The following is a 19,012-nucleotide window of genomic DNA, read 5'->3' as shown; positions in this document are numbered from 1 at the left end:
CAGCTGTGCAGAGCGAGAGAACAAGGTGTGTGTTTATCGATAGATTGTTATAATATCTGCTTATGTTATATTATCTGCTATAGATCTTCGCTATAGATACACTTGTTTCACTTGTACCCCAATGTCATGGAGGAGCCAGGTTTCGTCAGCGCTCACCTCATCATCACAGCTGTTTCCTTCAGCGAAAAATGTGACTCTTATTGTACATTTTGCTGTTTTGTTTTTTCAAAATGAACTACCAACATAAAACACATTACAGTGCGTGTGGCATTAACTATAACATACAGTCTTGGACAGAAAGGATTTAACACAGTGACAGAACCACTTAGAGAATGTACTCATTTTAACTGTCAGTCACTGACAGACATAGAAATATCATGTGTTGGCTTGTATTAAAAAGTATTTCTTATTTCTTATTATGATTCAGATCATGAAATATGTGAATTAGCCTGTAGGTCTTAACATATATTAATATTAATGGCATTTAATTAGAAAAGTGTCCGTTTTATTTATTTAATACATGGAAACAAAAAAATGTACTTGAAAATAGAAAGTGTTTTTTTACTACAGTAAACAGGTGTGTTGAGCCTATTTGGCTCATTCAGAACTCAAATGCCTATGCCTGTCTATACAATACAGTGGAATACTGCTAGTTTAGCATACAACCCTACTATATTAGACAAACATTTTTAAGTGTATTACTATTAAATTTATATATAAATATAAATAAATAAATAAATAAATATATATATATATATATATATATATATATATATATATATATATATATATATATATATATATATATATATATATATATATATATATATATATATATAATATTTATGATTTTATTTTAACCTCATAAGGAGCTGAGCCCGTTAAAATATTGGGATCTGGAAATGTAGCAGAGAATGTGCAGAGTTTGTAAAAGATTGGCTTTAATATGTGATAAGATTAAGCATTGGTCATAAACGACTTTACATTTTTAAACAGTATTTCATATATTACAATTCAACAAGTGGATTTATAAAACTGGATGAATGATAATAGGTAACTGTGACTTTTGACCTCTTCAGATATTGGGACGGTGCTAAAGGTCATCGTACTTGGAAACGGTAACTCTCTGGCCAGTGAGGAGATTACACTGGAGGAAATGCAGGTGTTCAAGGTTCGTGAGTGCACATGTGTGTGAGTTTTTAGTGTGTGTAATGAGATGTGCATTTATGGTCAAAGGTGATACATGCTTCAAGTTACACAAAGTAGTTTATCTACATATTGTAGTATGTATATATCTACAACTATATAACTACTAGCTATAACTAACACTACCCACCTTTGTACACAACGACTGCGTTTTAACTTTTGAAAACAGGTTTTAAAGTCTTATTATTGAAAGTCCGATTATTTTTATCTTGTAATCTACTAAAACACAATTTTGTGAAAAATAACTTGTGGGTAATGTGATCATTCTGAAAGTCAGAACAGCAATAGCGGATTTCATGTACAATAGTTCTGTTTCTCATGATGTTCTCTCTGCAGGTGCCCACTCCTATAACCTCCATGGACATATCTGTGAAGAGGGTAAGTTCATACATCGTTCACTCTCACTGTACTCTTCCAGCAAATGAACGCATGCGTAGTAACATAAGCAGCACCATAAAATCCTTTTCCACAAATTCCCAAAGAGGCTTTACTGTGTGTGGAGAAATGCCACTTCACTTTGTGTGTATATGCTTTTTGGCTCCAAAGCAATAAAACATTCATGCAAAACAACCAGCTGCTTAGTTATTCATCATGAAACAGGTGCTTTCCATCCAGACTGCTTGACAGTTCACTTACTTCATAGACATCCCTGGAGCCACAGGAGTTAAAGAAACCGTTTACTCAAAAATGCATTTCTGTTATTGTTTACTTACCGTTAAATCATTCCAAATTCATATGATTTTTATACTTTCACTGTAAAATGGGATTTACATGCACTTCAAATATTTTGGTACTGTAGGTTCCCCTTTGAGGCTAGCATATTCATTCATTCATTTTCTTTTCGGCTTAGTCCCTTTATTAATCTGGGGTCGCAACAGCGGAATGAACTGCCAACTTATCCAGCATTTGTTTTATGCAGCAGATGCCCTTCCAGCCGCAACCCCGTCACCGGTAAACACATACACACTCATACACTTAAGACAATTTAGCCTACCCAATTCACCTGTACCGCATGTCTTTGGATTGTGGGGGAAACTGAAGCACCCGGAGGAAATCCATGCGAACGCAGGGAGAACATGCAAACTCCACACAGAAACGCCAACTGACCCAGCTGAGGCTCGAACCAGCGACCTTCTTGCTGTGAGGCAATAGCACTACCTACTGCGCCACTGCGTTGCCGTGTAGCATGTTATTTCATTTTTTTTTTTCTAATTTCACTGTTGTGAGTTTGGCCCACCTTATTAATGTACAACTTTGGTAAGATCAAAGACCCTTTAAGTCTTTGGACTTTTTTTACTCTGTATTGATCTAAGAGCCAATCACAAAGCAGAAATGTGCAAAAAAGGGAATCTAAAAGTGTTTGTTTTATTGATATTTTCGAGCCTTGGCTGGGTCAGTTGGCATTTCTGTGTAGAGTTTCCATGTTCTACCCGTGTTCGTGTGGGTTTCCTCTGGGTGCTCTGGTTTCCCCCACAAGTCCAAAGACATGCGCTTTAGATGAATTGGGTAAGCTAAAATTGGCCATAGTGTATGTGTGTGAATGAATGTGCATAGATGTTTCCCAGTGATAGGTTGCAGCTGGAAGGGCATCCGCTGTGTAAAACATATGCTGTATAAGTTGGTGGTTCATTCCGCTGTGGCAACACCAGATCAATAAAGGGACTAAGCCGAAAAGAAAATGAATGAATGAATGAATGAATGTTGATATTTTCAGCCACCGAAAATTTATCAGCCGAAAATGAGTTATGTAATTTAAAAGACTCTTTATTTTTTGTGGCTTCAGTCAATGTTGAGGTACTCTTTTAAATCTGGTAGCATTAACAACTTATATCAAAATACATATCGTTATCATTCAGTATGGAAAATAATTATAGAGACTGCATTTTGCCATATCGCCCAGCTCTAGTTCAATTGACCCTTCGCTAAGCCATACCTGGAAACCGCCACACACCAATCGTGGCTTAGCAACCGTAGCTACGTGCAGGAGGTCTGTCAAGCTTTTGAGCGAGGGAAACAAGCCAATGCGTTGTGCAAATGGATTGTGCAAATCTGATACCCGGTATCCTAAAAGTTTGGACAGGATGGTGGAATTTTTTCCCTTTTCAAAACCTAAAACCCAGGGGGAGAAATGCCAGCGTGGATCAAACTGTGTGAGGGGTGCTAAAGGAGCGCAGTGTTATACCGGGTTAGTGTCTTATAGTGTTTTATATAGTGTTAGTTTTATATTTGATGTCGGATTAATATTTGCTGGGAGGGAAAATCTATTAGTTCTCTTCTGCTATTTATACTTTGATTAGTGTTTCAATTTATTTATTTTTTCCACTTAACTGCAAATTAGAATTGAAACGGTATAAAAAGCACACAAACATACTGACAGTTAAAGATGCTGTACATTGTTTTGGGTCAATGATGCTAATATTCGGCACAAATCCATCAATTTCCCCTTTCTGGTTGCTCTTTCTATGAATGAATTATGTAGAAGCACTGTCCGTGTGTGTTTCCTCGTTGGTTAGTAACGCTATATTTCATTGCACAACAATTAGTCTATCAGTTTTTTTGGCTAAAAAAATTGTGATTATTGTATTAATTTGAATTTTATTTTAATTTTAAATTAAAATTTGACCTCTCAGCGTATGAGGCGACTAGGCTTACCTAGCTTCAATTTTGATTAAGTTATTTTCTAATCGGTTGCGTATTAAGTCATGAATATATGCCAGTAATGCATATTGCAGTGCTTTTTTGTCTGGCTTTCTCAGATTTCTCACTTGTTCACCAAAAATGACTGATTGTATCCCTGGCAATGTCTGACACTGGCGCATACATGTTGTAATAGATGTGCCAGACAAGCTTGACAGGCGTAGCAACAGTAACTAAGGAGGGCAGGGCTTAGGGAAGGGTCAATTGGGAATTTCTACAATTTTCCGCAGAGCCCCGGGGATCTGAGAGAGGCTAAGTTGGCCTCTCTCTGATCCCAATATGGAGACTTTCCCACTTTTTTATCCTTAAATGAAAGAACTATTCCTCATTCATTTTAAATATATGAAAAAAGTGCAGCCCAAACATTTTGTTAAGCATCTTCTCTTCGTTTTCACAGAAAAAATATGTACCCATGATATGAAGTGTGGAATGATTGATGTCTTTGTAATTGTTGACCTAATTTAGGTTTTTGGCAGAACTATCTCTGTTTTGCTCAAGGGAACTGTGGAGGAATGGAACTAAATCAGTTATTTTTCTCTTTCTCTTTCAGCAAACTCTGTTCGTTGGATCACAGTCAGGTGTTGTCCAGGTGCCGCTGCACCGCTGCAGTTTGTACGGTAAAGCCTGTGCTGAGTGCTGTCTGGCTCGAGATCCATACTGCGCCTGGGACGGACACACCTGCACACGATACCTGCCAAACACCAAACGCCGCTACCGCAGACAGGACATCAAACATGCAAACCCAGCAGTGCAGTGCATGGACCAAAACCTCAGCAGTAAGAAATGACAGCCTCCTTAACTGAGCGCAGCCATGCAGCATGAATGTTAATGTAGCAGCAGGTTCCTCTGACAACTTCAATTGCGTTTATATGTTAAAGAGCTCACTGATGTGCGAGTGCAATTTCTTCAGAGATTTGTTCAATCAGTGGAGTTAGAAACTTCAATACACTTTTGAGCTTGTCTAATAAAAAGATTAATAGGGTTTGAAGGGCAATCTCCAAACTCTGCTGGGACTAGGGCTAAGTATCGAGTTCGATACTTTTTAAGCACCGACCGAACCGTCTCGATACTACCGAGTATCGAAAAAATCATTTTCGTTCGGTACCAAATTTCGATACCCAAGGGTATAATCTTGTCAACGTCAGTGAGCACCACTTGGAGAAAACCTGCATCCTTAACATGCCCAGATCAAATGCTGGTGATTGGCTGAGCTGCAGCGAGGCTGTCTTGAAAAGTTATGGCGGTTACGCCCACTGTGTACCGTTAAAGTTAAGTTTAAGGCCCCGTTTTCACTGCAGTTAAATGTGACTCAATTCCGATTTTTTTGTTCATATGTGACACAGATCGGATCTGTATGATGACCGTGTAAACAGAAAAAAAACGCATGCATTCGGATATTCAGCAATCGGTTTCAGGTCTCCTTCATACGTGGAAATAAATCGGATATGTGACAATGCGACTGTCATGTAAACAGGCAGATCGGATTTATTTACTGAGGCGTTCTGTTCTGATCATCATTAAACTTGTGACAATGTGGTGCTTCTCCGCGGTTTAATGATGTAGAAGGAAGAGCGTGTGTGGAGATTCCTACGCGGTAAACAACAACAACAGAGAAAACATGGAGGAAAGTGGTCAGTTGCCACATTTTGCTACCACCAGACCTGAGATCTCTCTCTCGTACCCGCACATTCCTCTGAATGGTTGAGGACATCATAAAAGCATATAAAGCGCAAGCTGCGATGACGGCCCTTTCCCACCCCCAGCCTTAAAATCATTTTAAAGTTGGGCGAACTTCGTGTTGTAACTTTTGCTTTTTGTCGCTAATAATACACTCACTGCGGGCTACACAGAACAACTTTATTCTCTCCAACAACACCAGTGCGCACACAGGCAAAGGCTACATCTACTACACACACACACACACACACACACACACACACACATCAGGGCCATACTATTACGTAAACTGCGTGGGGGTAAATCTGGACTGAACCATTCACTGCTTATACTACGATTCGCATATTTCGCAGAGCTATAAACAAGACAGTTTCTTCCATCGTGGCTAGTGTGGCACAGATGCTAGAACCCGCGTTTATGCATACATTGTAAATTGTACGGGAAGTGTAAAGACATGAATTGGATATGGGTCACAATTAAAAGAACGTGTAAACGGACAGAAAAAAATCTGATATAGGCAGTATTATATGTATACGGAATTGGGCATCAAGACCTGACAGTGTAAACGGGGCTTAAGTTTGTGTGGGGTAAATTTATTAATCCTTTTTTGACCTAGCGTACGCTGTGTAACGTTATGTACTGTTTTGATGGCTTTAAATACCTGGCTAAGTTGATACTAAAATGCTTTAAGGTTAACAATAAATGATGAAGTTTACATTCATGTTATAGTCTCTGCTCCTGCTGACCCTGGAATTAAGGGACCATCAAGTGATAATCCATTTACACTGGCAGAAAAAGTAAAAATGAACAAAGAAAGGAAAGATGAATGCCACAGGGCCGTTACACATTTTTTTGTTAAAGGTTTGCTGCCTTTTTCTACTGTGGAGAAAGATTAGATTTACTGGATTTGCATTTTTCAATGCCTAGAAAGGAACCAAAAACAGTCAAAATAGGTCCATGCAATATAAATGGTTCAATCATAATTATATGAAGCTGCAAGAATACTTCTGTGCGCAAAGTAAACAAAAATAACTTTATTCAATGATTTATCCATGGGAGGATCAGAAAGCTCTTGGATTAAATCCAAAATAACTTCATTTGTAGATAATTAATGACAGAATTTCAATTTTTGGGTGAACTAAACCTTTAAGCAGCAGTAAGCCTCACAAATACTTACAATTAATTGACTTAAAACTGCTTGAACTTTATTAAAACTGTTTGCACTAATATATTGTGTTAACTACACTTTTCATTTTGTGCTTTTGTTCCTTTGTTTATTTGTCTTAGAGATAAGCCTGCTGTCAAAAGTGTCACGAACATCCTGAAAGAATAATCTTGTTAAAATATATTTCTTAAATTAAAAGTATCAAAAAAATAATCGTTCGGAACCAGTATCTAATTCAGTGTATCGGTATCAAAAATTTTGAAACGATACCCAGCCCTAACTGGGACAAACTGTCTGTGAAAGACAGGAACTGATAGAGTGAGAGGTGAACAGGCAGATCACTCTCCATCGCTCATCACAGAGGAGAGAGAGAATGAGAGGAAAGAACAAAAGAGGTGTGAGTGAAGAGCACATGAGTGTTTGCATGCCAAAGGTGAGGATGTTGGTGATGAAAAGGGATTATATATGTATGTGTTAACACTTATACAAACGCATACGCAGTGGAAAATCCCTGAATGACCCTACACTGAACCGTGTTGTGTGACTGTTGAAGTGTCACTTTAAAGCTTTTTTAAAAATACATTATATGCATGTAGTGCAGTGTGTATTGAAATGCGATTGTGAATGTTCTGCAAAGTTTTAAAGATCAAAGTGTATAATAAATACCGTTATTGTTTTTTAACACACACACACACCAGTGATGGGGTTAATGCATTACAAGTAACGTGAGTTATTTAATAATATTACTTTTCTAAGTATTGAGGTAGAGGTAAAAAAAACCCTGCAAGTTTTGAAAGAGTTCAAGCCTCAGCAAAGGTAAGGAAAAGTAATGCAAAAGTAACTCAATAGTAATGTAACGCATTACTTATTGTAGTAAAGGAACTAGTTAATTTTTTGGGGGGAGTAATTTAATAATTCATTCATTCATTTTCTTTTCGGCTTAGTCCCTTTATTAATATGGGGTCGCCACAGCGGAATGAACCGGCAACTTATCCAGCATATTTTTTACGCAGCAGATGCTCTTCTAGCCTCAACCAATCTCTGGGAAACATTAATACACACTCATTCACACACCTTCATGCACTACGGAAAACTTTAGCTTAACCAATTCACCTATACCACATGTCTTTGGACTTGTGGGGGAAACCGGAGCACCCGGAGGAAACCCACGCGAACACAGGGAGAACATGCAAACTCCACACAGAAATGCCAACTGACCCAGCAGAGCCTCAAACGAGCGACCTTCTTGCTATGAGGCGAACGTGCTACCCACTGCGTCCTAATTCAATAATGTAATGCCATTACTTTCACAAGTAACTTTCCTCTACACTGACACACACACACACACACACATACAGACGCAAAGTAAATTCTGAACCACTGAATCAAGTCATCAGAAATTCCAATTGCACACATGCAAACCCCTAAAATTCTCACACATGCAAATCCTCGCTTAAACATGTTGTACACACACTTATTTTACAACTAAAGGAGGCAAAGACGAACCACAAATTTGGAAACATTCTACTTATGTTCTGCTTGTAATGGAGATTCAGGATAATCAGCTAGTTTTTCCAGTGTTTCACCATTTGACAAGCTTGAATGTATGTAGTTAAATCCTCTCTCAGTTATTATTACTGTATTAACAGTATTTATGAGTGCTGAGCTAAGGAAGCCTCCAGGTCAGATAAAGTAATGGGCATTTTGTTTCAAATACATTCTGTAAGCAGTAGACCAACCTCAAGAGATTATCATATGACCAAATTAAAGCTTTCAGAAAGGGGGAGTTTCACATCTCCAACAAATCACTTAAGATTTTTACACCCCGGATGTAAACCTATTGTAGAATAAGGCAAAATAACACAAGGCAGTTTAAAGTGACTGTATTAAGAGGGATGTGTTCCTCTGTTCAGTGGAGGATCTGACTGAAGAACGGGTTGTTTACGGCACAGAGAACAACAGCACCTTCCTGGAGTGCGTCCCTCGATCGCCGCAGGCCACTGTCACATGGCACATTCAGAGAGATGACTACTTAGAGGAGGTGAGAGACATACTGTACAAGACAACAAAATGACACCAAAAAACATCATGACTTATATTTCAGTGTCATTGCATTTATTGAGGGGTTAGTAGACAGTTTAATGCCAGGGATGTCAGTTGTTCATTATTTTTTTAAGTATATGATGTTTTTTACAGCACAGTCTTCAGGCATCTCTGAAACAAGACAATAATTATGCATTTTGGCTTATTTACTGCTTATTTATTTTTGTGTTTTGAAACATTTAAAAACTGTTTTTAGAAATAATATTGTCATCATCTTTGTTTAAACTACGCAAATCTGATACTGAAAAACTGTAACATTGTGCACATTTATTGTGTTCAGTCTAGGCATGCACAAATACTTGACAACCTGATAAGTTTCAATTCATTTGTATAGAGTTAAAAAACTAATTGTGAGTGTTAATTTTACATGTCTTTCATAGCCATAAAGAAAAGCAATAATTATTCATTCACATCAGATCTTAAAAAGATGAATGTTGAAGCATTGAAATATGTGTAAACAAATAAAGTGTGTTATGAATTTGGTTATATACGTTTTATTGAGGATACGGCACTCTTCAGGTTAGCTGAAAGGTGCAGTATGTAAGTTTGAGACTCAGTGGTTAAACTTGTGTTGCATTCCTAGATCAAAATGCACGCAAGTGCAGGTTGCCAGATTGACGACATCAGCAGGAGCGTGCCTGACTATGGAGCCTAAAGGCTGATTTAAACCGTGTTCTAAATAAAATCAACAGCACATGATAGAAGGAATATTAACCATAATAAAAATTAGCTTTTGGTGAAAAAATTGGTCAGAACTTACATACAGAGCAGGTGTAATCAAGCCATAAAAGTTAGGCCCTATAGGGCCAGAGCCTGACAGAATTCGGCCCGAGCCCGACAAGTACATCGTGATTGGCAGCTTTTTAAAAGCCCGAACCTGTTTATAGCCTGACATTATTCAAATGTGCACATGCACTCAGCTCTTTTGCCTTTTTTCAAGATTGAGTCATTTATACGTGTTTAACCATAATTTATTCATAACAAACGTATGCTATAGGCCACTTGGAAGTTGGAACAAAGAAATAAAAGTCCTCTGTAGCATCGTAACATCTCAGGACTCTAAATAGGCCTAGGTACATACACTTAGCCTTTAAATTGGCCAACACACCAATAAAAATAAGTCTTTCCTAACAAATTTAATTAAAATAAATTCTAAATTATGACAAGTATTTGGCAATAATGAAATTAAGATAAAGGCTCTGCGGGATTTGTTTCGCCACTTCTCTTCAAAATCTGGCCTTAAGGCAATGGTGAAGCTGAATATTAAAAGAATAATGCCAGCATTAGCCTATATACTCTGTCTACATTATACATTTATGCCTTAATTAATATTTAGTTTTTGTTAATTTGAAAATCCTTTCCCTAACCCTGTCTAAAATGATAGAAATTAAGCCCAAACCCATCGGGTTCCTTCAGGTTTGGGCAAAGATCTTCAGCTCTAACATACAGCACCTTCAAGTTCTTGATTAATTTTCTCATAGTTATGTTGCATTGGGATATTATCGTGTTGCATCTGGTTATGTGGTAAATTCTGAAAGAGATTTAGTTTGAGCATTTTTCTTCTTTCCTCTTCGTTCAGGTGGTGTTTGATGAACGCATCATTAAAACAGATGACGGTTTATTATTCCGCCGTGTGCTGCGGCAGGACGAAGGCATCTACGTGTGTCGTTCTGGTGAACATGGATTTACGCAAACACTCTCCCGCTTTTGGTTGGACGTCTTAAATGCAGACACCCTTTCAGACCTCCTATCACGAGACAGCAAATATAAAGTGTGGTCACCATGTCCCGCCAACTCCGCCACAGCCAATCGTGGCCCAGCAAGGGCATGGTTTAAAGACGTCGTGCAGCTGATTGGTCCTTCAAACCTACCGCAGGTGGAGCAGTACTGTGAACGTGTTTGGTGCAACGAGAAGCTGAGGCGCAAACACAAAAGCATGATGGACAAATATCGGCAAGCGCAGGACTCAGCAAGGAGAGCAAGAGTCCAAAAGAGCACAGGAGAATCTCGAATCCGCTCTCCAAGGGACGTCCACACACTACAGTAAAACACAGTGTAGCAAATGGACTTCTTTGGACAACTGGATAGATACTCTTACACACTTAAACACACTTGTTTTTGTTTGTGGTGATGTAAAATATTGTAGGTTTGTGTTTAACAGTCCATTTTTTTCCCCTGTGTTAATTAGGACATTCTTGAGCGCACTCTCCAAATATCTCCATGACCAAGACAGCCGGCCGCATCGCCTCACAGTAGACCATAGCTAATGTTAAATGTCTCACTTAAAGACTCAGCAGCTGCAAAACCTTTTTACTGGAACAAATGAGGGCAGACAGGATGGGACTAGTAGATTGGAGCGCCGCCACTGCTAAAACAGGTGCCAAAAAACATGCATTCATTTAAGATACATCTGGCTGGGATACAACTGGGCATAATGCACAGAGACTTTTCCTCAGCAGAGAACCGTGGCAGCGCTCAACAAAACTCAGCTTGCCAGTATATTAAGCTGTAACGGATTAAAAGTTAAGACTAATTAGACTGTTTTCTGCTAACTAAATCATAGCTTGACGACTGTTGAGACTTCAGCAGAATGGATTTTGCTCCTAATTAGCTTGAAACACTACAATGCCATCATTCGCTTTACAACTATGTACAGAGTTTATTTTAATGTAAAGTTTTTGTAGCACTTTTTAGTAAGGTTCACTTCAGCATTAGCCAACATGAAATAACAACCAATAATAATTTTACAGAATACATCAATGCAAAAGGTCTGGGAGTAAAAAAAAAAGTCATTAATTTTTTCCATAATGAAATATTTTATTTACATTAATGGTTATAATAATCTTTTAAAAGGCACCTATGATGTAAATCATCTTTTGGAAGCTGTTTGGACAGAACTGTGTGTAGGTGTAGTGTGTCCACAGTCATATTGGGCTGATATAAACATAATAAGTCTCTTTTTTTAATTACCTGGTGTTAAAAAAGGATCCAAATCCCTCCCATTTTGAGGCCGACCACAACGTGATGTAGGAGTGTGGTTCCCCCCCCACCGAATTGATTGACTGCCGCATATTAACATGTCTCCGTAGTACTGTGTATAATCATATCAACAAGACAGGATGTGCACAAAGCAACTGGGATTAAAAGATCTGTTCAGCTCTCTGTGATCATCAACCATATTTAAATGTGATCAAGAATGAGTTTTACTAGTTTAAAATGTTTTTAAAACAGTGCATTTGTAATGAATTACAGCGATTTTACCGTCTTTATCATCACAGCTGCATGTCAGTACAATTATAAAAGCAGACGCTTCAAATGCGGTAAATCAGGTTTATTTTGTACGTCAACACTCACGCTGTGTGTGTGCGTGAACTTTGTAATGACATTGTATGTGAGTCATCGAAAGGCTTGAATTAACTCCGCAACAAATACATCAAATAATCATTGGTAATTTTCTTACTATAGTATTTCTCATGAACGTTACGTGAGATCTGCTTCCTTCATCTCTCCCTTGTCCTTCAGTCTCTACCAATGAGCTGATGATATGAATCAGGTGGGTTTGGTTAAGGAGACATGGAAAATGTGCAGAGCTGGTGGTCCACCAGGAACGTGGTTGAGAAACACTAAACTACATTTTTGAATATTTGTTTAAAGAAGTCCACATGGGAAAATGAATGGGAAAATTGCTTTCAGAACCAGAAAAGGTGGAGGTGCGTTGTATTATTTGCCTTTCTGCAATATTTACCTCTGATTGGTCCAGACAATGGTTGTTGTCAGTGTCAATACTTCAACACCAACTCACATCAGTCTCAGAAATTTGACTAGCGTTGTCTTGCATGTCAGTTATTAATTGAGTTTTAAATGACCTAAGATGAATAACTGTATTATCAATGTTAATGTAACGTTGCTGTGTGTCTTTGCTGTTTTATCCAGTACAGTACAGTACAGTAGTACACTATTATACAGGTTACATTTAAACATAATTTAATATGTGCATGTATTTATTTCTGAGATGAATAACTTTATTTTTGACCCAGTGATCGTCTAACTGTATATTTCTTCCAAACGGAAACATAATTATTATGTTTTTTCATATATAAAAACTGAATTTATAGAAAACTAGACAGCTGATCAGACTTCTCATCATTTATAGCTGTTGGACAACTTCAGTAACTTGTTTCCTCTTTCATATCGTTACTTTAAACATATAAAATCTCCTTCATCACTTGAACCCTATTTATTTCTAGTTAGGTCTGGAAAAAAAGAACTGCTTTCCCTAAAACATTCTGCAAATCTTTCCTGAAGATGGAGAGAAAGTGTTTGGCTTGCAAACATTCTCCAATGTCTTTTCAGAAGTTCAGGGAAAAATCATGAAACCGCTGGTATAAATCAAGCAAAAGAAACAAACAAACTCTGCTGAATGCCCTGACAGGACTGACTGCGTAGATTAGTTGCACTGAAACTGATTTGTTTGTTTGTGTGTGTTTGTGCGTGTGCGTGCGTGCGAATGCAAACAGCAGCACTGCTCTGATCTTCATCCGCCATCAGCTTTTTACTACATTAAAACAATAACTTAAACTAGTGCCGTACTTCTAATAACATTCTCTCTGTAGATAAAAAACACCACACAAATGTGTCTATTTATGTTATTTAAAAGTGATTCTTGCATGCAGAAAACTCCGACCTGTGTTTGGTTCAGTGATACCTAAATAAAAACATCTCACAGAGTTTTATGGGAGTTTTTTTTTTCCCATCCGTGAAGAGTGATTTGGTCAGTTCGGCGACCCCCTCATAGTGGGACCCAGGGGCTGGGTGTGAGCGTTCGGCATTACAGATGTTCCTTTAACGTCCTCCAACATGCGCTGCTTTATCATGTACAACTGAAAGGGTCTTTTTCTCCTCTGAGACCGTGTTGTCAGTGCTCAATTTAAAAATGAGCGCATTGAAGTGAGGTCATACGTTACTGTCATTAGTCAGTATGAGGCTGGACGTGAAGTACAAGCGGCTGTGCTGTGAAAAATCACTGCTGGAGAACAGACCGCAGTAAAACAGCTATAAAAATCAGCAAGGACCTTCATAAACCAGAACCAAAACACCCGCTAAATGGAGCCCAAATGTGTGTTTATATGTGATGTAGTTAGCAGGTGGATACAGTTGCATCATATAAGTGTCAAAGTGTGCCATGGTGTCACTCTTAGTGCTGAAAAGATAATTGTTAAGTCAAGCGTTGTTGTTTTATTGCTGTTTGATTTAGACCCCTGACCTGAACACAAACCCTGTCGATTTGCAACATTTTGGCAACCAGAGGCTCTTTAGGGTGCCTCAACTTGACAACAAAAGCAGCGTCTAAAAACATTCATTCATTCAATTCCTTTTCAGCATAGTCCCTTTATTAATCAGGGGTTGCCACAGCGGAATGAACTGCCAACTTATCCAGCATGTTTCACGCAGCGGATGCCCTTCCAGCTGCAGTCCATCACTGTGAAACATCCATACAATCTCATTTACACGCATACACAATGGCCAATTTAGCCTATCCCAGTGTTTCCCAACCCTGTTCCTGAAGGCACACCAACAGTACACATTTTCAACCTCTCCCTAATCAAACACACCTGAATCAACTCATCAGAAGATTAGAAGAGACTCCAAAGCCTGAAGTTAATGGGTCAGATAAGGGAGACAACCAAAATATGTACTGTTGGTGTGCCTCCAGGAACAGGGTTGGGAAACACTGGCCTATCCAATTCACCTACAGTATAGCGCATGTCTTTGGATTTGTGGGGGAAACCGGAGCACCCGGAGAAAACGCATGCAAACACATGGAGAACATGCAAACTCCACACAGAAAAGCAACCTGACCCAGCCGAGGCTTGAACTAGCAACCTTCCTTACTGTGAGGCGATCGTGCTACCCACTGTGCCACCATGACACCCCACAGCTAAAAAAAAAAAAAAAAAAAGTTAAATAGTCACATTTAGCTTCTTTGTGATTAAAAATGTCTTTGAAAACATGTCCTAAATATGGACTAATTTACTGAATACAAATGTGAAACAAACAAACAAAAAGGGTCCGAAAAAATTTAAAGGGTTAAAAAAGGGTCACACTTGTGGCCTAACTTATAAAGTGTGCTTCTGCTCAGATTTCATCACTTTAATCCACGACAAACATTCATATTTATAAAAACAATAACATCTTTAACATGTAAAAGTAGTTAACACCTATAGTCTGAGCAGGCATACACTGTAAAAACAAAATGCTGGGTTCCACACAATGGGTTTGTGTTTGGACAACATGAAGGAATTAAGTTAACTTATTAGTTTTTGGAAATTTAAGTGGATTGAACATAAAACAGTTAAGTTGTCCAAAAAATAAAACCCCTCAGGAATTGTGTTGTTTCAGCTCATTTTAAATGAGAAGTTTGAACATTTTTTTTGAGTAGACACACTTTTTCCTGTGGCAAAGTCATAGTACTGCAGCTATTTGAACATCTAAAGCTGTTCTTGCACTGAATTCATCATAAACAACACAGATGGAGTGTGAGAGATTCATTTTGTAAGATTTCATTTTTATTAAAGGGAGTTTTTGACAAGCTTAAATTGACCTTTTAATGGCCTAATGTTCAGAGAGCGCGTACACAGTTTATTCCACATGCTGTTTTTAAGAGAATTTGCAGCATCTTAGTTTAAAATTGAGAAAATGTACTTTATTTCATTCACCTACTGTATAGCTCATGTCTTTGGACTGTGGGGGAAACTGGAGCACCAGGAGGAAACCCAACATGGGGAGAACATGCAAACTCCACACAGAAATGTAAACTAACCTGCCAGGACTCGTACCAGCGACCTTCTTGCTGTGAGGCGACAGTGCTAACCACCGAGCCACCGTGTCGCTCCTAGAGTCAGTCAATGATGGGTTTTTTTTCTAACTGAAGAATGAGGTCTTGGTAATAAATCAGGAAGCTTAATTAAAAAGTGTAAACTCGAGGCCTGGAAAATTCCTGCAAATTAAATAACATTTTTAAAGGCCATGTGCAGTTTTATGAACATCTTTCTGAGTATGCCAAGCTTTAAACAGATTTCATTAGGAACTGAGAATAGAAGTAAATAACTCAAATCCTTCGCCTTTCCCTTATAATACTCATCATGAAAGCACTGGTTACCAAAACACAATTTAATTATTAAGATTCACAGACTTTCCTTTAGAAATGATGCGTCTAAATATCTTTTAACCTCAGATTCACCGGTGTTCAAGCGCATTGGAATCATTTCACTTTGGCAGTAGCAGAAAGCATTGAAAGCACTACATTTCTTTCCCCATGTGTTTGAAATGCAGCCAGTTTATTGTTACAATAACTTTTCAGGAGGAAAGGGAGTCAAACAATTACCTCTTTATGGCTCTTTCTACAGAGAACTCAGTGTGACTGTAGCAGATCAAAAGTGATTGAATGTGACCTCTGCATAACTGATAACATCCAGTGTCTATTTTACAGGATGTGTAAACTGATACTATATTTATGCGTTGCTTTATTGGTTGCCAAAGTCTTCTTTTGTTTGTCAGCGAGTGAAAATGTCAAGTACACGAACATAAAGCCTGGTTGATTTGAAACCGTGTCAGATTCACCGTTACTGCTGTTCACACAAGAGCTTAGTATTTTTATCAAAGTGTCAAAAGTTGTCATATATCATGTGCTGTTTGTAGCTCATACGGGGAATATTAGGAGTCAAAATTCAAAGCACAACTATTTTTTCCTAATACGGACTAATTTTGTTGTTTTTTATCCATTAAGTAAAAAATATTAAACTTCACTTGCTCACGTCATTCCTAATGTTTCTCGCTGTATCCTGTTCCATCAGTCTCACATTTATCTGAAGTGCTCTAACTCAAGAAAGCTTAGCTAACACAGTCATTAAGTGAAGACTGCGGAAGTGTGTAGAAGTTATTGGTGTAAACAGTGAAGCGGAGCAGCTGCAGGAACTGTCATCACTGACGCTAGCCAATGGCCAACTTCCTGTTTAGAAACATGGACAAACACCCTCAAGGTCCAGACATACCTGTGCTGTGCAGCTGCCTAGAAACAAACATTACCTTACAGAAACATGCAGACGGACAAAGTACTTAGAAGAACTGTGTTTGGTTCTCCAAAGAGCCATTGACTCAACATTTCTAATAAAGACAAATTTTCTTAGTGTTAATAACATTTCAATAAGATATACAAGTTCATATACAGTATTTTGGGGACTGGAACTATTGATTAAAAGAATACAGTCGGTTCGGTGCAGGTTGATAAGTTCACCCAATAATTAAAGTGTGCTGTTAAATTACTCTAAAAGCACATCACTCTCAAAAAATGACTTATTTAATGACTTTTTTGCGGTAATTTTATTGTTTTTTGTTCAATTCGTTTAATTTGTAAAAGCGATTACGTTAACCTAATTGATTTGTGTTGGAACAACATGAAGGATTTGTGTGGAACCCTGCATTTTCTCTCATAATAAAGGCAAACTATTGATGCCATTTTTGAAAATGTGTGTATATTTGGTTTAAATATTACTTGTTTACACAGTGGCTCAGTGGTTAGCACTGCTGCTCACGGCAAGAAGGTCACTAGGTCAAGTCCTGGCTGAACCAGAAGGCCTTTCTGTGTAGAGTTTGCAAGTTTTCTCCAAGTTTGCTCTGGTTTCCCCCACAGTCTTTAGACAATGGAAGTGGACCAAATCTTTTCATAAAGTTTGTCCTAAAACTATTCAACAAACATTCTTGTCTTGGGAGGATTTTGGAAAATGTGACATGCTCGACTCCACAGCAAATGTTGACTCAGAAAAAACTAAATTAGCCATAGTGTATGAAGGTTTCCCAGCCCTGGGGGTTTACAAGTTAGTGTACTTCCACTGAAAAAGCAGAGGGAAAGTGAGCTTTGTTTGTGTTTTGTTCAATTAGTTAATTGTAGACATCTTAATGGTGTGTTAAAAGGGGCGGCATTAAGCTGGAAGAAGGGGAGTGGGTCCTAACTATATGTTAACCAATTAAATATGGGACATTCTACCAGAAACATACATTTTCACTTGACCTCCAACATGACCTTTAAGCTTGTCATCCTCAAAAAATCATACACAAGAAGCACAAAGTCATGCAAATCAATGATAGAACGCATCCTTGATCACTGTCAGCTTCTCCTCCGTCAAATGATGACACTTCCAAGTCATAACCTTAAAGGTGTAACGCACACAATTTATGTGAAATTTAATGCAAATATGACAGGACTGACAGAAACATGGGGACAATTGTAACGTTATTTGTGTTATATATTTGTAGTATTTATTTATAATTTCTATTTATAATTGTTTTTAATCAATTGGTGTGAATGATACCTAAACCTGCAATTTCTGAAGTTTTTATTCCCCCTAAATAACAGTTTTTAGCATAAAACTATTAAAGCTGTACTGTAGGTTCAATTGTGCTGAGGACAAGGACAATAATAGGGTTTACAAATTAGTAGTGTTTTTAATAAAGAAAAATCTGAGAAGCAAATAATGACAAATTCCTTTACAGAACAACTCACAGAAATCAACCAGTTCATTTTAGAAATGTTTGTGATGAAATACTTTTTATTCAATGTGTTTATGTTTTATTAGGAACAGATAATGTATGTTTCTGATAGGATGTCCCATGGATGAAGCCTGCTACCATGCTTCCACGGTCAAAACACAAACTATTTGATTAAATAATAATGAAATAATCAGTTTTGAATAATGTCTTATTTTTGCTGTTAATGATAAAATCATTCATTGTGGATTTCAGTTTCACTTTGATCTAATTAATCAATTGTATTAACCACAATCAGCCAAACTTGTTCTGTCAGCTCTGAAAGCCAGCGCATGTGTCAAATGAGCGTTTCAGACATTGTAATCTTTGTGCAGAAAATAACATGTTTAAAGGATTCTTTCACAAAAAGCTTTTTATGGGTAGTTTAAACATAAAAAGAAGCATGATTTCATTGTATTTTCCTTAGTATAAAAAATAAATAAATAAAATTCTTGTAAATAAACTTTATGATGGCACTAACCGTTTTGTTTATGCAGCGAGGGGCACCACTTTCTTTTTGCAAGGGGGCTACTGCATAGTTTGCGCTAAACTGGTTTTCCCACTCTTGTAATTATTATATCA

The 19,012-nt window shown here is 37.8% G+C and overlaps 1 protein-coding gene across 1 annotated transcript in view; it reads left to right on the top strand.

Moving 5' to 3' along the window:
- Positions 1-13,576, top strand: part of sema3bl (sema domain, immunoglobulin domain (Ig), short basic domain, secreted, (semaphorin) 3bl) — a 67,660-nt gene extending 54,084 nt beyond the window's left edge. Inside the window, exons 11-15 of the mRNA XM_056463522.1 lie at positions 1,080-1,171; positions 1,543-1,584; positions 4,454-4,679; positions 8,659-8,786; positions 10,428-13,576. Coding sequence (XP_056319497.1) covers positions 1,080-1,171; positions 1,543-1,584; positions 4,454-4,679; positions 8,659-8,786; positions 10,428-10,895 — 956 coding nt within the window. The 3' untranslated portion in view covers positions 10,896-13,576. The remainder of the gene's footprint in view (positions 1-1,079; positions 1,172-1,542; positions 1,585-4,453; positions 4,680-8,658; positions 8,787-10,427) is intronic.
- Positions 13,577-19,012: the final 5,436 nt, after the last annotated feature.

Source organism: Danio aesculapii, chromosome 8, assembly GCF_903798145.1.
Source record: "Danio aesculapii chromosome 8, fDanAes4.1, whole genome shotgun sequence".
Lineage (NCBI taxonomy): Eukaryota > Metazoa > Chordata > Actinopteri > Cypriniformes > Danionidae > Danio > Danio aesculapii.
The sequence above is the reverse complement of the archived record's forward strand: the minus strand, read 5'-3'. Positions and strand labels throughout refer to the sequence as shown.